This window comes from Rhinichthys klamathensis, unplaced genomic scaffold (genome assembly GCF_029890125.1).
Source record: "Rhinichthys klamathensis goyatoka isolate OS25496 unplaced genomic scaffold, OSU_Roscu_1.1 h1tg000308l_1, whole genome shotgun sequence".
Classification (NCBI taxonomy): Eukaryota; Metazoa; Chordata; class Actinopteri; order Cypriniformes; family Leuciscidae; genus Rhinichthys; species Rhinichthys klamathensis.
Genome location: NW_026606826.1, coordinates 560,482 through 583,178, shown reverse-complemented (window position 1 = coordinate 583,178; position 22,697 = coordinate 560,482). Strand labels below are relative to the sequence as shown.

The 22,697-nt window shown below is 36.4% G+C and overlaps 1 protein-coding gene across 2 annotated transcripts in view; it reads left to right on the top strand.

Annotated features, from left to right (window-relative positions):
• The window catches only part of bag6 (BCL2 associated athanogene 6), a 28,595-nt gene extending 7,179 nt beyond the window's left edge, over positions 1-21,416 (top strand). The window contains exons 8-25 of one of the 2 annotated variants that reach the window (XM_056270776.1): positions 3,738-3,867; positions 4,896-5,099; positions 5,329-5,554; positions 5,644-5,703; positions 9,621-9,940; positions 11,845-11,929; positions 12,127-12,437; positions 13,281-13,536; positions 15,968-16,137; positions 17,034-17,087; positions 17,529-17,631; positions 17,735-17,859; positions 18,469-18,603; positions 19,255-19,308; positions 19,450-19,614; positions 19,904-20,011; positions 20,175-20,321; positions 21,180-21,416. In XM_056270776.1, coding sequence (XP_056126751.1) covers positions 3,738-3,867; positions 4,896-5,099; positions 5,329-5,554; positions 5,644-5,703; positions 9,621-9,940; positions 11,845-11,929; positions 12,127-12,437; positions 13,281-13,536; positions 15,968-16,137; positions 17,034-17,087; positions 17,529-17,631; positions 17,735-17,859; positions 18,469-18,603; positions 19,255-19,308; positions 19,450-19,614; positions 19,904-20,011; positions 20,175-20,321; positions 21,180-21,275 — 2,749 coding nt within the window. In that variant the 3' untranslated portion in view covers positions 21,276-21,416. Of the gene's footprint in view, positions 1-3,737; positions 3,868-4,895; positions 5,100-5,328; positions 5,555-5,643; positions 5,704-9,620; positions 9,941-11,844; positions 11,930-12,126; positions 12,438-13,256; positions 13,537-15,967; positions 16,138-17,033; positions 17,088-17,528; positions 17,632-17,734; positions 17,860-18,468; positions 18,604-19,254; positions 19,309-19,449; positions 19,615-19,903; positions 20,012-20,174; positions 20,322-21,179 lie in introns of both variants that reach the window. The other variant, XM_056270775.1, reaches the window with a different exon arrangement.
• The last annotated feature ends 1,281 nt before the right edge of the window (positions 21,417-22,697 follow it).

Here is a 22,697-nt window from a genome sequence, read left to right as displayed (position 1 = left end):
CACGCTGCTCCTGCTCCCGGTGTTAATGCACTCATTGATTAACATGCACTCCAAAAAAAAGACACGCTTCTCACGCGCCGCTGACGCTTGCGGTGTGAAACGGCAGTTACAGGTAAAATTAAAGAATTTATCCTCAACTAGTTTTGTGGTGTAAGTCTACGTATTTTATAATGTTAACTTCAAATAATACTAATAATAATTTAAAGATGTGGTAGCATTGGATCTGGACGGGAAGGATAACTCTGGGAGTTTGAAGGGGTGTGTCGCGATTCTGCCTTCTCACACCACGACACAGGTTCGTGGATCTGAGTGTCGCGATTTCGGTTTCATATCGCATATCGTTACAGCCCTAAAAATTAATATAATAAACCCACTTAAGATCATTTTAAAAACTCAGCTGGGTTTTTTGACTATTTTATAATGCCGTAACGGTGTTTTGTTGTTGTCGGCATTTTTCAAGCTTGATCACTGTTGTTGTATGTAAAAGAGCTGAATGTGTTTGTAAATTGCACAAGTTTGGAATGTATGAGCACAATTTTCATTTTTGGATGAAGCAATGAACTATTCGTTTTTGTGTTTTGCTTTTTTTTTCCTATTGAACCATGGTTTTAATTAAAGTCAATTTACATCAAGAAGTTAAAATAAGGACTAACCATCTTGCATATATCCGTCATGATGTCTCTTTGTCATTGTTTTAGTCATCGGTTATTCACACTTGGTGTTATTTTAACAGATTGGGGCATTTTAGGGGTGTGATTTTAATAGTTCTGAGAATGTCCACTTTGATGGTTGAGTATTAGTTTACTCTAAATGTGGTTAAGGTTTATAGTTGCTCAAACTTCCACCTACCCTGTCATGGCTTTAATATTGTGGGAAGAAATCTGGTGATTTCTAAAGTGTTTTTTTTTTTTTGGAAGAGTTACGGCTTGGTAAATATAATGCATGTAATACAAATGAACTCGTCACCCCATTATAAATAAGAAAACTCAATTAGAATTAAGTGTACAGTTCTATTTTTCTATCTTAAATTTTTCCTCAAACTATGAGTATTTGCTAAAAAATTCCCCATTTAAATTACCAGTGAATTGCCACATGAAAGATTGATTTTGTGTCTTACTGAGGAATGACTAACAAATTTTGGGGGAAAAAGAAATGTGAGTTTCCGCCTTCAGTTTCTTAAACACCTGACAACAATTTTGTTTTTGTCTCATTTTACCTTTTGGTTTGGCCTAATAATGAAATTTGTAGGAAATGTACAGACACTTTAACATCAACCGCCTACAACATGAGAAAACAGAGGAAGTTCTTTAATCCGGGAGACAAGTTTCAGTGGTGAACGAGTAGGCATCACTTCAGTCTACCTAGACATTGTTGACATTTGACATTAGGTTAAGAAATGTGGGTTTGTCTCTTTGATTTACCTCGCTGAATTAGGAAACTAACATCTTGCTGAGCTGTAAATAGTTCTATTTTTATATGTAGCCTGTCATTGAAAAGTTTATGGTCAGTAAGATTTTTAAAATGTTTTTGAATGAAGTCTCTTATGCTCACCATTTATTTGATCAGAAATACAGTAAAACACTAATATTATAAAATATTATTACAATTTTAAACTGTTTTCTATTTTAAAATGTTATTTATTCCTGTGATGCAAAGCTGAGTCACATGATTTCTTCAGAAATCATTCGATATGCCGATTTGCTGCTTAAAAAACATTTCTTATTATTATCAATGTTGAAAACAGTTGTGCTGCTTAAATCCCCCCTGTAGTCAATAATTGTATCCCTTAAAACTCCTCTTTGATCAGCAAAATTACGTATTTAAACTTTTTTTGGGGGGGGGGGGGGGGGGGGGATTCTTCATGCATTCAATAGCTTGAATGTAACTCTACATCCTCGCCTCATTTAATACACACGGTTCTATGAATATGCAAATGAGCCCCGCCTCCACTCACCAGCTCAGAGATCCACTCGTTGACGATCACGCGTTGACGTGATTGGTTACAAGGTAGTTTGTGACATCACAAACACCAGCGATTTCAAACCGAATCTGAGACAATGGTGTTGACTTATGAATTTGCACATGGTTTGTCTTAAAGCATATTAAAAACACCACACAGACATTGAGGGATTTCCAAGTTGTCACTTTGTATTGCTTTCCCTAAAGCACTTTGAGCAAAGATTCCCCCATCACTGTTTTAGCACCATCAGACTAGTGCTATAAAAAAAACATGACATTTTGATATTTGCTCTTATTTAAATATAAATTACTAACATTTTGCTAATTCTGCAAGGTGTAAACTCTATATGAGCATCATACTACTGCTTTTAAAATTAGGCTATTATTATTATTATCATCATCATTTAAACTACTAGCATTACTGTACATGTTGCCCCTTTAATGTCTTATCTTTCATTTTTTGTATTTGAAATTTAGGAAACGTTTATTAGATGCAGTAATATTTATAGGCTTAAGACTGCCTTACTGTCTCTGATTGACTTTCTGAAATTTCATGAATGTTTGGCTCTAGCTGATGTCCTCTTTCACAATGTCCAGGAGGTCTTGAAGCTGATATTTTATTCATACGGAAGTATGAATAAAATTTGTCTTCAAAAGACGACATCTCTTTAATCAGAGTGACGGATTCTCCCAACTCCTCTCGTCTTTTAAGGATCTCGTGTACCCAAAAGCGTCTGTTTTTCTTTTGATGTTTTTGTGTAACGTAAAGCAGCAGCTGGTCATCTATTTTCGCTACTTTGTCTTTGAAACAGCAGCGCCCTTAGAATAAAAAGACCGTTATGGTTTATTGGTGTGGACGCTAATATAGTTATAGTTATCTTTCTAGTTATCGTTCTTGCTGTGTCAACGGGCCTTAACTGGAACTTGTCACAGCACTTGCATATTGATGCCCTTTTGTTGGTTTAACTGCTTCTATTCTCCGCATTTGTTAGTCACTTTGGATAAAAGCCTTTGCTAAATTATTAAATGTAAACTGTAGCTTACCATTAAATGACTATGAAATATCCTTAAATACGTTTTTCCCCAATTAGGCTGTAAAAGTCCCTTTTATTTGTTATCATATATTCATTTTTATTTATTACCTGGTTCCCTAATATGTCACCGTTTTCTCCCTAGGTAAAATATTAACAATTGTTTTATTGTTCAGTTGAGACATTGACTCTAAGGCACGTGATCAGTGTTGTTTTATCAAAAAACTGTTCTGTTCATATAATACAATACATACAATAACACTCCACACAGACGATGAGTCATTTTCTCGGTTTCATGCGCAGTTAATCAGCGCAGATGATTAAAGCCAACTGTGGGAGTTTAGCTATAATAATATGTCTTTGCTAAACCACTGTAAAGCGATGCTCCCACTACTTCTGTATCCTACTAACCAGTTTTAAAAGTCAAACAAACCACCATTCTTACCTCTTGTGACTTGCTTTTTTGAGTGTAAAACTAAAGGTTATGTTTAGTATAAGCTGCCTTGTTTAGTTGACTAAGCAGAGTCTGTTTTGTTTGATTTATTCTCTAAGCACTTATCAATATACTCTACTGCACTTACACAGTGATATACAGTACACACTACACAGCTTGTGTGAGCCTGTGTGTTTTACTTCGGTATCACAAGCTAATTAAATCCATTAGTGATGCCCTGATGGTCAATGTTTTAAACTAAAGCATGTTGCATTTAGATCCATTGATTTATGATGATACTGTCTTCCCATCAGCCACCCAAGCCCAGCCGAGATGGTGGAGATGTTAGCAGAGCTGAGGAGAGTGGAGGAGAGACTTCAGCCCTTCATTCAGAGAGCTCACCTTATTCTAGAGGCGGCCACAACTGCAGACTACAACAACAATGTAAGAAGCCCACTCCTCATAAATGTTGTCCTCTCTGATAACCTTTAGCCAAACACCATGTTTACTTGAATGTGAATGCAAATTAATTTGGAATTGAAGATCAGTTATTCAGTCAATAGAACATTAAACTTTTTTTTTTTAAACAATTTCGGTGGACAAAAAATATAAAAAATGAGCTGTAAAAATTGACTTGAAGTCATATATCAATATTTTGTGATTCTTACACACTTGTGATATTAGCTTAGATCTTGTATCAGTATTTGTATTTTACGTGTGCATTAATATAGGTTTCTACAGTTCAATTAATGGAGTTGTCTAAATAAGTGCAAACTTTGAAAGCGATATTTTTAGCACATTTTATTATATTAGGTGTCATGATCCTGGATAAAAAATATATCAGTACAAATCATGCGTTTCAAATCAGCATATTAGAATGATTTCTGAAGGATCATGTGATACTGAGGACTGGAGTAATGATGCTGAAAATGCAGCTTTGATATCAGGAATAAATTTCATAATTTTAAAATGTATTATTTAAATATATTTATTATATACAATTTTTATAATATTTCACAATATTAAAGTTTTTTTTCTGTATTTTCAATCACATAAAAGCAGCCTTGGTGAGCATAAGAGACTTTGGTTAGGTTACACATCATTTTAAGGTGTCCTTGTTACAGTGTAATAGTGAGTTATATTAATTAACTACATATACTTACTATTAGGGTTAGTTGTGTGTAATTACGCATAATTTGTAGTTTTTACCATAGTAACCACTTGTAATGTATAACAAGGACACTGTAAAATAAAGTGTTACTGAAAATAAACTTACAGACCCCAAACTTTTGTATGGTATAGTATATAGTGGAAATCATCTAAATAAGCAAAATTTTAACTAAATTAAAAAAAATTGGTCTTTTTATAGATCTTGCTTAAATAGTATTCATTTGATAGTAGGTTGATTAATGGGCTTTAAGCATGATCTCTTTGGGTAAAAGGCTAAATATTTTTATTTTTTTGAAAAACAGACCCAAGAGAGGGATGAGGACCAACGTATTCTTAACCTAGTGGGGGAGGCCCTCCGTCTCCTGGGAAACGCCCTGGTCGCCCTGAGTGACTTGCGGTGTAACCTCCTGAGCAACCCTCCTCGACACCTGCATGTTATCCGCCCCATGTCCCACTACACTTCCTCTGTGCTGACTCCAGCAGGCGTGCATCACCTCCCCATGCAGGTAAAGATGTGGTCTGTGAGACTCGTGCAGTGGGAAACGTGCATAACACTGAAAGTGAAAGTTTTGTAGAGCACTTCATAAATGAGTACTGAGGTGTTTTTGGAAGACGTACATTTTCCAAAGTTTCAGGAAGTACTGAGACCACATGGTCTATTAACGTAATTTGTTGAAGTAGACCTAGTTAAAACAAGTTAGTTAATTTTTAAATTAACATCCAACTTGCCTGCAGTTGAATCTTGGAACAACTGTGAGCATGTCAGCCAATGGCAGACCAGCAGCTGATGGTCAACCTCAGTCAACTGGCCAATCAGATCAGCAAGGCCAGGGACCAACCAGTCAGCCTGCCAGTCAGCCTGGTCCAGCCAATCAGCAGGGTGGACAGCCAGGGCCCAGAGTCATCCGGATCAGTCATCAAACCATGGAGCCTGTAGTGATGATGCAGATGAACATTGATGGTGGGTTTCATTTGTGTGTGTGTGTTGGATGGAGGGGTGTGATTGAATGAATTAAATGAGTTTAATTTGAGTTCTTTAATATTTTTCAGACTCTGGAAACACCCCACAGGCTAATGGACAACCGAACGCTGCTGGCACTGGACAGCCTGGTTAGTCCTTAGATTATATGAATTTCATCCTCTGAGAGACACTTTAACTATGAATAGTTTTTTGATTCTTCATTGAATATAAAGTCCAAAAGAAACAGTATTTATTGGAAATAACTGTAACAAAAGGTTTTTTTCTGTCACTTTGGATCAATTTATTTTACTGCATCCTTGCTGAATAAAAGGATTGATTTCTTTAAATAAATAAAAAAGAAAAGCAAACAACAAAAAACCTTACTGGCCCAAACTTTTGAATGGTTTATATATGAGGGCAGTGCGATATGGACAATAAAACACCTATAATGATTATTTTTTATCAATATTTCCTTACACGCATAGTTATCTGTAAAAAAAATTTGGAAGCTGTCTTTATCAAAGATCATTGTGGGCACCATATCTTTGCATAAATGATACGTAACGTTATTTCTTTAGGTTTTTTTTTACTCTTTTTTTTTTCCCCCGTTGGTATATTTGTGTATTCATTTCACACTGAGGGGGCTGGTGAAAAATCTTGCTTTCTGCGGTTCAGAAATCGTGCATGCTTACATCATGATTTATTACGATTTCTATTAATCGCAGAGCCGTAATATGTTTCAATTTGTGTGTCTGTGTATGTATGCAGGGCTTGACATTAACTTTTTTTGCTCACCAGCCACTGTGGCTAGTGGTTTTCCAAAGTTACAACCGAAGCTCACAGGCACTAAAATCATCTGGAAAGCATCTGGATTGTGTTACATTTCAGTCTTATTGCGCTAATACTGTCAAATATGTACTCACAAGGTTTACATAAAACCAGTTGGTTATGTCTAAACTAGTGAAAGCAACTGCTTGAGAGGAAATAAGGTGCGCGTCGTAAGCAAGTCCAAGTCAATTTTTTATAAAAGCAAGCAAGTCAAGTCAAGTCACTGCCTTATGTCAAGCAAGTCAAGTCGTAGCTTGGGTCACAAGTCACTGGCAAGTCATACAAACGTTAGATGATTTCACTGAATTTATATATTAAAATAAGTTAAAACTACATAAGTTGTGGACTATGGTTTTATTTGCAACATATTTTTTTTTTTAAAACGGTTAGTTCCAATCCTTGATTCTGATTGGTCAATAGCTGTGCTTTATTCACGATAAAACACGGCTATGACCGCTTCACCCAACGGTTCTATGTATCACTACACAACACCCCTAGCAACCACTCTTAGCAACTTAAACAGATGTTTCATCTCATTGATATTGTTCATTTAAAGCTAGAGCAGAGCATTGTGAGAGATCGAGTAAGCGAGTGTACCTGCATTTACAGTAGACGTAGCATTTTCCTTCAGGTCAGTCCTATATTCATAATAAAAAAATGCGTTTGAATGTCCGCTGCATATTTTGTCCTTTTAACAGTCATGGGGTTTTCCGTGCATAACGTTAGTCATCTGTCAGTTGCGTCTGTCTTCTCCGTGATCACAAGTTCGAGTCCTTTCAAAAGCCTTCTCTACAGACTCACTCACTCACTCACTCATAAAGACAGTCTTTGCCGCCATCTATTGGCGAAATAATATATGTAACTTCTGTTGCTGTTCACGTTCCGGGACTATTTTTTCCAGCGGAAGGCAGGCTTTTAGTGATTTTACTTCATGAAAGTTGCATAGATACATATTTTTCGGCTTTAATATTTTTATTGTGTGGCAACCGTTTTATAAAAGCAATAAGGTACTCGAGGCAAGTGCTGTATCGTGAATAAGTAACGGCTGAAGGGGTTGCAGGCACTCCGCTTCGCGTCGTGCCTAACAACGCCCTCCAGCCGTTACTTATTCACGATACAGCACAGCCTCTCGTACCTTATTGCTTACTTAAATATGCATTTCCACATACAGCTGAGTGGTTACTACAATAAAAATCTAAAAAATAAATACAATTTCAAACTACATAGCCTAAAATGTAAATGTAACTGAAATTAGGCCAACATTAAAGCATGACAAAATAAATATGCCTCAAACACACAGAAGACCATTAAAAGGTATTAAACAATTCACAATTCAAGTATAATGGTTCCTATGCCACCAAATGGCATTCTTCAAACTGGCATCCCCTTTATATAAGTTATATAACAGCCGTTGGCATTTAGCCTATTATGAAGTTAAAACCGCCAATAGGTGGCGCAAAATCACCGTCTTAATGTACGAGTCATAGAAGCAGTCAACTGATTTGTTCAAAATGACAGATTCGTTCTGGAACTAAGCAACTAGGTCACTGAATCACAAATACGCATAACTCTTGTTCTGTGGCTTGTTTGGAACTATTGTCATTGGAGAAATAGAGCAAAAACAGAAAATATTTGGAATATTATGTCTAAAATGTCACATCACAATATTCACTGAACTGTTTTATAAAATCATCACATTTGCAATCGCGCTAATAATCTGGAAATATTTTTTTATATATGTTATAATTATAAAAATAACTCATACTAGGGCCATTTTTCCACCACATTTTGAATTTTGGGTGCATATTAATTCTGCTGGCATTTTTTGCCACCAACCCCCTGATAACATTAAGAGAAACATAAACGACAAAACTAACAGTTTTCTATATTGTTTTTCGTCATTGGAAAGAACAACATTTTTGGCTTTAAAGCATGATTTAAAAAGAAATGTGGCAAATGTTATACAAAACATATGCCATCATTAATTATCATTTGAATATTGACAACATTAAGCTACATTTGAAAACATTTGTGTATAAAGAGGCATGCTGTTTTGACCAATATTATTCTCTCTAGTTTTAAAGATAGTCAAATTAACTATAACAAACAGGTTAAACAAGCCATAGCTTACTTTTAGACGTGGTGAATGAAGTTCGACTGTTCGAGGTTGTGATGGTCGTCCGATATCCCTTGCCAGTTATTATGCGTACAACATATCTTCTTGCATGAATATTGTCATTTTCTAGTGTTTATTATATATCGTATCGTGAGACATGTTTTGCGATATGTATCTAATCGTGAGTCCCTTGCCGATACCCTGCCCTATTATAAGATATTAACTAACATGAACTAACAATGAGGAATACATTTGTTACAGTATTTATTCATCTTTGTTAATGTTAGTTAATAAAAATCCAGCTGTTCATCTTAGTTCTCACAGTGCATTAACTAATGTTAACAAATACAACCTTTTATTTTAATAATGTATTAGTAAATGTTGAAATTAATAAATGCTGTAGAAGTATTGTACATTCTTAGTTCATGTTAACTAAGGTAGTTAACTAATGAACCTATACTGTAAAGTGTTTCCGCATTTCATTTCTCAACTGTTTACGTTCACTTAAAACATCCCCGCCAGGACCTCCATTTTGACATTATTTTATGTTTATTCGACTGTTTAAGCACAATAAGCAGCACAAAATAACTGCTTATTGTGCTTTGTGCACACACTTTGGATGAAATTCAAGCCCTGTAACAGCTACAATATTTATCTGGAGCAAATGAAACAAGCGAGTGAGAGGAGGCTGTTTTGTGCGTCAACTCCCAGAGAGATCATGAGAGAGCGAGAAAGCGCAGCTGGTATCGTGTATCTATTTTGTGGAAAATTAGTATTGAAAGCGTTTCAGATATTTTAGTATCGACATGTATCGAAAAATCTATATTTTTGACAACACCACATTGCACTTAGCTTATTATTTCACGTGCCTTTTTAAAAGACTACAACTGAAAAATCTAAATATGATATATAATTCAACCTGCCAAAGTGGCTAGAAGGAGGGACTGCGTTACACGCCACTGCTGCAATCTACTGCAATCTAATGTTAAAAACTGTATGTATGCATGTATTAAAACAGAATAATTATACAATTATAATTATATAATCATACAAAATTATTTTGAGTGATCTGCACCAACATGAGCATGTTTTATATGATACACATATGTTTGCATGTTGCAGGTGCCCCCCCTACTGTTCAGATTCCTGGTCTACCTCCAGAATTCATGCAAGCCATTATGCATCAAGTCACTCAGCAAGCCATGGCCATGGCAAACGCTTCCTCTACTGGCCAGCAGGGGCAACAGACCACGCCACCTACAGCAAACGTTGGCTCTGGCTCCACTCCGCCCCCCATGCCCCCTTACCCACCCCAGGCCAGAGTGGTTTTCACCAGACCCTCTTTTCCTCACAGAATGGCCAGCCCCACTTTCACCACAAGGGGGGCCACTATCAACCTCAGAGCAGCTGTTCCACCGATGATGGGCCAACAGCCAGGACAGGTGAATGAAATTCCCATGATATTTCTAGAATATAGCAGTGTAAATCCCGCATAGGGCAGTTCAGGGAATATGTCAAGCTGTTTGGGAACATCAAGAATTATAAGGTAATTTTCCATTGAGTCTTATATAATAACTAATAATAACCAATTAAAAATTAACAAACTCTGGCTGCGTTCACACTGCAGGGGCTTAATGCTCAATTCCGATTTTTTTTTTAAATTAGAATTTTTTTCAAGGCCGTTCACATTTCCAATTAAATGCGACCTTTTGTGATCTCCTACGTGAACGTGAAATGACCCAGAAGTGACCCGCATGCGCAGAAGAGTACTCAACGGTCAACGACGTCACTTGTTGTTTGCGGAAGTAGCTAAACATGGATGTCAACAGTGGAGCTCGTTTAGCAATATTAAAGTTATTTTTACAACAGAGCCAGCACAATTACAATCTTCTCTCTTCTACTTCAACGCGGAATTATGACGTTTGTCGCATATCAATGACGTGCGGGTCGGATACATGTGACCTGGCCGTTCAGATTGAAGTCGCATTTCAAAGGATCGGATACATATCGGATTTGGACCACATACCCAAGTGGCCTGGGTCGCATTTGAAAAGATCGGATCTGTGTCGTTCAGACTGTCATGAAAAGATCAGATACAGGTCGCATAGGGGCAAAAAAATCGGAATTGGGTCCTTTCAGCCTGCAGTGTGATCTTAGCCTAAGAGTGGTTAAAAAAATCTATAGATTAAAATTAATATCAAATCTACAAGTATTTATTTATTTATTATTAATATTATTATTAAATGGTTAAATTATATTCTCCTATCCTACCTCAATAGAGAGGCAACTACAACAAGCGATATTAAGCCATTCACAGGTTGTGTGAAAATGAGTTTGAGGCTGAGCTAAAAATTCAATTTCAACTAACCGTTCTTTTGAACTTAACATTTATTTTGAAGGAGTTACACCGCACTCACGATCTTCAAGGTGCCAGACACACAAGACTAAAGATCTCAATAAATAAACTGTCCTCAGTGCCCTGAGGATGGTCTTTTGACCGAAAGCTTGGTCTATTAAATTTGCTTTAAGGATTTGAGTGTGCGGACAGTTTATTTATTGAGAACTTAACATTTATAAAAGAATCCTTATCAAATATATCATGGTTTCACTTTCAGCATAGATAATAAGAAGAAATGTTTCTTGAGCATCACAGGAATATATTACATTTTAAAATCTATTAAAATATAAAACAATTTAAAATGTTATAGTTTTCACAAAGTTACTGTTTTTTACTGTAGTTTTTTTTTTTTATTCATTTTTGTCAAATGAATGCAACCTTGGTGAGCATAAGAGATTTCTTTCAAAACATTTAAAACAAAGTGTTTCAGACAGGCCTTTAGAAGACACATGTCATTTCACAATGTTCTACATGTATTCCACTGCATGCTTATATGTTGTTTTAAATTGAGTTTTGAATTATTTTAAATTTTGTAATGGACTCTACACATCCCGACTGCCTACATATTTCCACAAACATCTCCTCTAAAATCTTCTGGTATAGATTTCTCCAATAGCAAACTGTGGTAGTAATTTCTGTTATATTTCAAATAAGTAACCAATTATATTACAATATAGTACATTTATATGTATGGTTAAATATAGTAAACATAACATTTATATATTATTTTAAACATGGTGGTTATGAGTTCCATAACTTTTAAATATGTTTTGCGTAAGACACTTCCTCAAGTTTTAATTTTGTGCTTAATTTTCTCACTATTTCCATACAATCCCCTGCACCTGGAGTTGCGGACGCGATTGTGCATCATGATCCATTCCTATAGTAGTTCTGGCTTGGACTTGTTCATTGTGTGTTAGTTGTATAAGGATGTGTGTTTCCCCTCAGGCTGGACAGTTCCCTCCCGCCGCTCTAAATCAGATGATCGGTGGACTGGTCGGGCAGCTTCTGACAGGCGCTACAGGGGAGATGGGTACATTTGCATAATACTTGCTCTTGCAATAATACTTGCCCTGCTTTTTGTGAAGTCAATAACATAATGAGCTTAGAGTTCTTTAATAAAGTGACATGTGAATAAGCTCAACTGAGGTCACAGTCCTCTTGATGTGGCTGATTTTCTACGAAGATTTTCTATTGCATAATATATCTTGCTGTTCTTTGTATCCATAGCCAGCCAAACTACCGGATCCTCCTCACAAACATTCACCTTCTCCACGTCCGCTTCCACAAGCACTCCATCCACCACCACGACCTCCACCAGTGGCTCTGGGCCCACACAGTCCAGTAGTACCAGTACCAGCACTCCCCAACCTGGATCTGCACCATCAACCCCTCAGGAAAATCCTTTAGGGGGAAACCTGGAGCAGTTGTTGGGGTCTCTACTGGGAGGAGCTGTTGCCGCAGGCGGCCAGGGCCCTTCTATAACAGTCACCATGCCTGGGGTCCCTACCTTCATCCAGGGTGTCACAGACTTCATGCAGGTGAATAGCCCTTTGGCTTTTTAGACTTTTTCCCCATCTTTATAGTTCTTAGTCATTCTAGAATGATTGGGGTGATTATTATTATTATTTTATTTTATTTTTCATTAAAAAGGGGATTTTTTTCTTTTTCTGAAGACTTACTTCATTGTGAACCATCCTTTTGTGGCTAAACGATTTGTGGAAAAATTTAAAAGTGTGTGTATTCACACATCAGTAATTTAATAATTATGATTTTATTGTGAGCATTAATAAATAAAAATATTAAAATCATTTGTAAAAAATAGTGTAGCACTTTAAAATAAAAATATTTACCGGTAATTAAAAAAAAACAATAATTTGGTTTGTGAACCCCTAAAATTTCATTTTAACTTTTCAAACGTTAAGTTTGTCAGCAACTAAATATATGCACTCCATGTTTCAGAATGAAGTGTGCACTGTGTAGTAAATGAACCAGGCCACTCTGAGACACTGAAACAGTGTATCGTGACCTCCAAGTGTGTAAACGATCACAGTGCCATGCTTTTCTCTGAAATCCCCATCACATATATTTATTTGTGATTTGATAATCGCCTAATTGCCATATCAATTTTATTCCGAATATCGTGCAGCCCTACCTAAACTGACAAAGACTGAGGACATGAACCAGTTATCTTGGGCAATACATCTTGAGGGTCTTATTTGCTGTTTTTGGTTCTCCACTCCTGTTCACTTTAATTGTGTTAAAAAGAGTGTCCAGAATGCTGTTTCTGCCATTTTCTCTCTGGTTTTTGTAATGCATGCTGGTGTGTATAAGACAGTTTTATGCATCTCTGTCATCAGGCTTCCCAAACACTTTTCTCTCAGCCTCCCACGGGACAGCCTCCCACCACGACACCCACCGCTCCCACAGCCCCACCAAACGCATCCGCCGCTTCTGGGGCCGCCGCAGCCGGTGAAGGTCTGAACCCTGAGCTCTTCACTGGGATAGTGCAGGGTGTCCTGTCCACAATGATGGGCTCTCTGGGTACCCCTCAAAATGAAACTGAGAGCATCGCTCAGTTCATCCAGAGACTCTCCCAGACTAGTAACATCTTCACCCCTGGTACTGGAGATGCTATGGGTAAGCTTCTTGGGGTTGATGCCTTTTCTTTTAGTTTATTTTCATTTTGTGCAGACTAGTTATGTGTTAGTGTTAATTTGGTTAACGAAATCTATAACGAAAGATGTTCGTTGATGACCCTTTTTTCCATGACTAAGATGAGACGATGACGCGACGACATTAAACGATGTGATGAACTGTAATAAGTTCAAACATGGATCTCTTGACTATATTTGTGATTGTGGTTGCTGAATAAATGCACTTACTCTTACTCTGTGTGACAATACAAAGTGTTTTTTTGCTTTTGGTTTAACCTGTTAAGCTTCAAGCCCATTTTTGAAAAATCCCCAGATATGGCATTCCCAAACTGAAACAGATACAGTTCATGAACCCTTTGTACTAAAAGCACAAGTAAGATCTCATTTGAAAGCTGACACCTGGAAGTTTATTGTAAATGTAGAATTAATTATTATCATAATGAAAAAAATAGTTATAAATAGCTTCAAAGTTTTGTAAAGTTATTATACATTTATTTTTATGAAACATCTTCATGAAAATAAAATTGAAGTTGGCATTGTAGCAATCTAGAAATGCACTGCAGCTAAAGCCACATGTCTGGCCATGTTATATTTAAAATTTGAAGATGATAAGTCTAAAACTCTGTATTTAGTTCAATGTTTTTCAAGATCATGTCATATGACTTTATTTTGATTAGACTGGTGTTTATTGTTTTCTTATAAGCATCTATTCAGTCTATTGCCTCTATTGTTTTGTGATGCAAAAACGAGCCCCATTCAGTCTCAGTCTCCCCTGCACATATTCACACCTCTCCAGCCAGTTTATTGCTCTAAATATGCTTTTCTTTTGTCTGCATTATAATCACTAACGACTAGCAATTCACACTGTTTCAATCCCTCATTTATTTTATAAAAGTTCTCACTTCACAGTGAAACTGTATCAAATGCCCTTTTTGAAAAACGAAACATTTCAGTAAGCATTCTTATTTAGAAAAAAATCATAAAAATTACACCGAAGTAAGGTAGCAGGTGCTCAGTACTAGCTAGCATGTTAGCTTAGCACACCATCAATACACGACAATTTATGAGAATAAAACTATGTTTGTTCTCCAAACTTACTTTATAGCGCAAGTCGAGTGTTTTAAATAACTTTCTGTAATCTGATTTGGCTTCAGATAAAAAAATCAGATAGAAAATATATTATTTTATTGTATTCTGCACAATTTGAAAGTCTATCTCGATTAGCATTACATTATACATATAATCAATTATTATGAAAATACCTGACATGACTCGAAGAACACAGGTAAATCAAATATCATTGCAATCATGTTTATTGTCTTCAAAACATCTTTATCTGCACTTTACAGCGATCTCGGATAGCTTTGTTGTGGCAGGACTTCCTGAATGTCACATGATTATGGCTCTTCTTCATGTGATCCATATATTATGGACTTCTGTTCAAACAGCGCCCTCACTTTCAGGATGAATTGATAACACAGTACAGAGTATACAGCGCTCAAAATGATTACATCGACGCATTTGGGTATAAATTCAATAAATATTATTCCTGTCTATAGAAGTCTAATGTAAAGCTATGAGAATCTATCAATATTTCTCCAAATCTGCACATGTTTGAGCTAAAAGCCCTGAGGGACGTTGTTTTGTCAAGCGCTGTCATGACGATCGCACGGGAGTTTTTTTCTGAATGAGACCGGCTGAGGCTCATAATTCATATTAAAGGTAACGACTCATTTTTTAATTTCATAACTCCTGACACAAATTAAGACATAACTGTCACTATAAGTTTCTCAGAATACAATAGTGGTCAAATACTGAATCTTGAGTCTTATATCTTTTTAATGATGTATAGTTTGTCAAGGTATAACATTAAATCTGATAGTATATTTGAACTAAATAAATAAAAAAACGCTTCAGTGCGCCGACGCTCTGGAGACGGTTAAGAGGTTAATAGAAAAATATTAATGTAATTTGAAATTATTAGACAACTTGGGATTTCACTGTTTTAATTTTTGAGCACAGTTTCTTGTTTTACCAGTAGGCCTATATGGTAAATAGCCTATAATAAATCTGGAAACTAGATGAGGTAAAATAAACCATACGTATGGATTGACATTCTCTTGATTTGTGCTTATAGGTTAAAATTCAATAATTCTAATGAAATATAAAAATAAATTTCTATTTATTATAATTGATTAATTTTTAAGCAAAATAATCAGGAAAAATGTGACGATAGTGCGAAAAGTTTTCATGGACTAAAACTTGACTAAAATGCTCAGACATGAAAACTTGACTAAACAAAAACAGGACTATGATAAAAATTTAAAAGTACATTTGACAGGAAAAGTACATCTGACACAAACTAAGACTAAATAAAAAAATATCTGACAAAATTAACACTAGTATGTGTTTAGGTTTCTTCGGTGATCTTCTGGCTTTGGTGTGTCAGAACTTCTCTATGGTGGACATGGTGTTGCTGCTCCACGGGCAGCACCAGCCTCTGGGCCGTATCCAGCCCCAACTCGCCCAGTTCTTCATTGAGCATTTTCTGCAAGGCCGTGATCCCACTGAGGCCAACATCACCGTAAGTTGTATTTTGGCAGTGTCAAGCTGCCCTGGTTTAGTGATTCCCAACTGGTTCCCAAACCTGCCCATTTTGTATGCCTCGATCAAACACATCAGATTTGACTCATCAGATCATCAGTAGAGACTCCAAAACCTAAAATGGGTTTGTTAAGGGAAACAACCAAAATGATGAGTGGCAACAGTCCAAAATATTTACAATGGCTACCACACAAAAAATAACCCCCCAAAAAACATAACGACTCCTTTGGAGTTTCCTAATCATCAAACATCCTGAATATCCCATTGTTTTACTTTGACTAAAATGAAATGCAAACCAGGAAGCCACTGTAGTTTGCTTTGGAAACTGTTTGCCATTTTACCTTGTCTGTTTTTACAGGTTACTGTGATGGATAATACGACTTCAACACAAACACACAGTCATGGAACATGACTATTATTGTTAAGACATGCTGTGCAGACAAGATGCTATCACAGACAGCATTCAGAGATTGTACACAAACCATGTTTATCTTTTGGCATGCATGCAATTTGCCTCCGTAGAATTGTGCCAGAATTTGAATGCCCATCCATACATTTGCATTTTGAAATAGTTTAAATATTTGTATGGAGGTGAATGTACATTTTTTGCTATTATTTTTATATTAATCATAACCATAATTCTTGAGAAATGTTTTAAAGTGCAATTACATTAAAGAGAATGCAGAAGTGAAAAATTTATTTGCAGGCTAAAAAGTCACACGAATATCCGTGTGAAACTATCTCTGGTTGTTTGTGACCCAAACATGTCAAAATTATTTGTAAACTGTCTCTGGAAACAGTCTCTTTCCCCCCTCTTTCTGTTTGTCTTTCCATCTCTTACTTCATCTTTTTTATTTTCTCTTTCTGTTTTTATAGGCAGCTGCTGATGACTTAATCGCTGAACTTGAGGAATACATCACAGAAAGTTTTGTAAGAAACTCTGCATCCATTCTTGACACTTTAAAAACAAGCATTTGTGACGGTCCATTACAGTGAAAATAAATGTCATACATCCCTCAGTTTGTAACAAGCACATGATGATAATGATGATAATATGTTTTCTTAGAACCAAAACAGCATATTAAAATGAATTCTGAGGACTAGTAGTGAGTGACTGAAGACTAGTAGTGTCGGTACCACATAACTCGGATAACACATTTGTATGGAGGAATTAATACAAGTTGAATTTTAAACTGTGCCTAGACTTCCATTGTGAGTGAATTACTGCAGACACAGTGTGTGCTTTTTGAAAACTTAGATGAAGTTTGTCTGTACAAATTGAAAGCATAAAAAAATGTCACTTATCTTAAAGGAAATGAAAACAAGTTTTGCATATTTTGAAGGTGTTTACTTCTTGTCCATCCCATCTAGTCAACCGTCGCAGTCCGTGATGGGGTGGATATTACCCAGACGAACCGGGCTTTTCTCAGACAGCAACTTTCAGGAATCGCCACCCACATTCTGCATTGCACCGGTATGTCTAAACGAGAGGCATCCTGAGATGAGATCAGTCTCTATTTAAATTCAGAAATGCATGCATACAATTTGAATACTGTGAATGTTTTTTATTTCCTCAGATCAAACATTTGGACCCCGGCTCCTGCAGCTGTGTAACCGTGCTCTCTTTGAGTGTCTGGCCCTCAACCTCTATTGTCTTAATGGAGAACAAAGTGCTCTTACCACAGTCATCAACCACCGCATTGTTAGTACCCAAAACAAATAATATCTTGATTCCAACACCCCCTTCATCTTGTTTAATCTTTTACTGTTCATCCTACGACCTTTACGCTGTATAATGAAAATTGCGGAGGAGACATTTCCATGTTGGCGGGGGCTTACGTTTATGCAGGAAACTTGATTTATTGGCATTTGCGTTTATGCAGGAAACTGTTTTGATAAAGGCGTTAGGGGTTAGACACTTAAGATGGGGTTTTGCAGTCATGGAAGACCTGATAATATTAGTTATTAAAAAAGCTATTCAAATTAATTGCTTTAAATAGTTATTAAAATGTAACGAACTTCTAATAAATAATGTAAATATAAAAGATAAAAAAATTATTTTGAAGGCCTGGAAAGGGAATTTACTAAACTATTTTTCTATTCTATTTATGCTTTTCTTTAAAATATTTAATTGGTTAGAAATTGCTCTTTGTGGCTGCAATTGCAGTCAGCAGATTCTGTGGTCAAACTGTGTTTTGGTTGCATCTATACCGGTTGAATCTATGTAATGGTTGAATCTATGTAAAGTGTTAGTTGTGGGTGCAGGCACTTTGAATGAATACCTAACGCGAGTTTGCATGTCCTATCTCAGAGGACGATGTCAGCTGAAGTAAACCCTAGCCTGGTGAACTGGTTAACCAGTATGATGACAATGAGGCTGCAAGTGATACTGGAGCACATTCCCATCACAGAGGAACAGATCACCCATTACGTCATCCACACACAGGTTAGATTCCACACGTTCCCATGGCATATTTCCAGATCCAATGCTGTTGGTTAATGTGGTACTTGATGTTTGCACAAAGGAGTTTTTCAAAGTTGAGGTGATTTAAAAAAATATATATATATATTATTGAATTATATGATTGAGAATTGTTATTCAACTCATAAAATATATATCATGCAGGTTAGTATGTGTCCTGCATATTCTATAAAACATTGTTTTAGGCTTCTGGAGTAGATAATGCAACCTTTGATGGTGTGATTGGTGGTGGTTGAGGAGACTCCCCCCTTCCATATGTAAAGCACTATATAAATGTAACTTGTTATTATTATTATAAAAATACTTCAGTAGTTAATGTTGACATAGTAAAGGCTATGATAGTAATAGCTAGTAATTGCATTTCTATGACAACACTATCAACTGCTAAATTAATTTGGAGCAATCAGGTGGTACAGAGGTCACGGGGTGTAAGTTGTAGAGTTTACAAGTTGTAATTATGAGTTCTACGAGGACGTGACTGCATTTCAGAATCTTGCAATTGTGGTAATTCAGACATGGTGTGACCGTACCTGTTACACTATGGAAGTTACGTGGGTTTCAAATAGTGTTTCACGTTGACTTGTCATCAGAATTCATATGTACATCTCTCTACAGAATGAAGAATCGGTAGAGAGGCCCACACAGGATCCTGAGCCTCAGAACGTAGAGGTATATAAATATAGAAAGATGGTTTGAAGCTGATGAACAGATTTAGGTTGAAATGCAACTCATTGGATGTTGAAGACTTAACATGTACATACTTGGCCCTGGGTGTGGTCTTACCTGTGTCCTCTCCCATACATGGTTCAGATGGGGGACAGTCTCTCTCCAACACCTGCTACTACAGCGGAAGAAGCTCTGGCCTCCTCCCAGGAAGCTGGAGCAGTGAGAGTTCCAGCTAGGGAAAGTGAGGGAGCTGTTGGAGGAGAGGACGCAGGAAGAGATGCTGAAGCCTGGGCAGCCGCGTTGCCTCCTGTGAGATATTTCCACACATCTAGTATCTTAAATTAAAATCAATCACATTTCAACAACAGAATACCTCTCCCTTGTTATCGTTTACCCTATCATTTGATTAAAACATTTAAAGTTTTCCATTTTGTTGTGGGTATTAAATGAGCACCTTTGATCGTGAGCTCATTCCTTCAAGGCGTCTGACAGCATCTTTGTGTACCACTTGTTGTTAGCATCTTGCCGTTCAGATCAGGAAACCTGTGAGATTGAATCTTGTTGTGAGTGTGGGCTTGATGAGCTGTATTGTTTGCAGGAGTGGGTTCCCATTATCAGACAAGATCAGATCAGTCAGAGGAAGATTAAGGCCCAACCTCCTCTCTCTGACGCATATCTATATGGAATGCCAGCGAAGCGCAGGAAGGTAAACATTCAGTTTCATGCAGTTACATGTAAATAATGAGATTGTACGTTTTAGTTTTCTATTCATTTAGACTGGTTTGCCATGATATTTACCGTAATATTTCACCCTTGCCCTTTCTGAAGCATCACAATAAACAAACGTTTTCTTATTGTGTCTCTTCTAGATGGTAAAGAGTGACGGTCCCAAACTGTCACTCTCGGAGGCAGTGAGTCAAGCCGCCAAATCAGCCGGCGTAACGCCCATCACAGCTCCCGACGCTCTACAGGTGGATTTAGATAAACCAGAGCTTCAGGAAGCATACAGTGAACAGGTACCTTGTGTAGAAAGAGATTTTCCTATTGTAGCAAATTAGCTCAAAAGGGAAATATGAATAATGAATTATAACTTGTTACAATTAATATATAAAAATTTGGATCAGTTAATCATATTAACTTGATGTAGCTAAATTAATAATACAATAAATTAATCTGTCCGTCCAGCGAATATTCAGTATTGATTATTCTAAGAAAGGTTATTTTTCATGGCCACAGAAAAATGATGCTTTCTTAGCATGTACAGCACTTAGAGCGTGTAACAAGATCAGGAATCGTTCAAGTGACATTAATCTGCAGGCAGAATCATAATCAGGGAACTCGTATGTATTGTGCACAAAAATCTAGTTCAGTTCAAAGCTTTTATACTGTATATTTTTAATGCTTGTATGCATTAAATTAGGAATGCACAGTTGGACATCTGTAACTGAAATGCTGGTTCCCTTTGAAAAAAAACTTTTTTATCAAATACCGTTTTTTTATATAATACCATTGATTATCAAAGCTTACATTTGTCATTACTCCAGTCTTCAGCGTCACATGATCCGTCAGAAATCACCCTAAAATACTGAATTAGTACTCAAGAAACATTTCCTACAAGTATTAATGTTGAGCTGCTCAATTTTTTTGTGGAAACCATGAACTTTTTCTGGATTCTTTGATGAATAGAAAGTTCAAAAGAGCAGCATTTATTTGAAATGGAAATCTTTTAAAACATAATAAATGTCTTTACTTTCACAGTTGATCGATTTAATGTTTCTTTGATGAATAAAAGCTTGTTGTTTTTTAAATGTACTGACCCTGAAATATGACTCTATATGACAAAACCCACTGATATAATCTCTTCTCTTTATCAGCTGAAAGACGACATCAAGAAACGAGTAAAGGACGACCCAGATTACAATTCCAGACGGTTTCCTAACACGCATCAAGTCTTTTCTCCGGACTCTTAACTTTTGTACCTTCCAGCTTACATGTGTTCACCTCAGCCCAGTTCCTTACGTGGGGCGTATGTTTTATTTGCACAGTTATGTGTTGTCAGATGACTTCACTCCCGTTTCTATCTATACCTTTTTATTGTATGTGTTGGTCATGCGTGGCTGGTAGTGTCGCGTGCAGTCCACGCACACTGAACATCTGCGAAGTGTCTCTTCTGTCAACGCGGGCACGTGTGTGTGTGTGTGTGTGTGTGTGTAAAGACCCTGCCAGCGTGATATATCAGAACTGTTGTTTTTATGATTCGGTCCAATGAATAACAGTATTGTAACTGAATCCAGAGGAAATACATGATAACAGAAGGACAGAACCGAACATGTAGAAAGCTACATTCTTGCAATGATGCTGTTGTTTAAAGCTTTGTTGATTATATAGCATTATGCCTTGCCTTTCAGTTCTCCCATGACTCTGCTATGGCTTTATCTATGGTACACTGCAAAAAACAATAAGAACTATGTAATTGGGAACCATGAATGTAAAATGCTTGATTAAACAATTTTGCACCAGTTTAGTGCATATTATGCGTTAAATGGTCTTTTGTGAGTAAAATGCATTTTTTTTTTTCAGGTTAATTAAATTATAGAAATTTTAAGTCATTTAAAGTTTAATTTTATGATCATAGAATTAAAATATACTGAAACAAGACAATTCTTTAGAATCTTCGGATAATCTTCAAAACACAAATTTAGATATTTTTAATGAAACCTCAGAGGTTCCTTTCCCTCCATTAAAAGCCCAGGTAGTCAAAAACTTAAGATCCAAAAAGGTTAAATCTGTAGTGAAACGAATCCATGTGAATCAAGCCACTTAACCCTTTAAGTGTCACAAATGCACATTCCGAACTTAAATGGTTGTAATTCAAGAATGCTTTGGCATATAGATGTAAGATTGGTCTTGTATTAAAGACATTTGGCAGATTTTTCTAGAAGTGAAATAAATTAAGTGAAACAGTAAAAAAGTTATTGAAGTTTAAGTTTATGAACATGTCAAAATTTGATTATTCATATTTTATATAAAATATATATATTTTTTAAACCTGGTGGACTCAATAACTGCAAGAAAATCAAAGCCAAAATTCTGAACAAGTTGTGTTTCAAATTTTAGGTTGATCTCTCAAAAAATGAGCTTTCAGTAAGATTTTGTTTGGGCGCAGTACCAAACTTTTTCACTAGGGGACAACCAGACTCCATTACTGCCCATATAAGGGCGCCGCCATTTCCATAATGTGGTTTGAGTCATCTGAACCATTATTTCCACAATTTTCATACAATTTATGAAGTAGACATCCTACATCAGAAGTAGTATGGGAAGTTTGGCAGATTTTGATATGAATTCAACCTCTAAGAAACACATACAAAGATCACGCATGTGCGTTATAG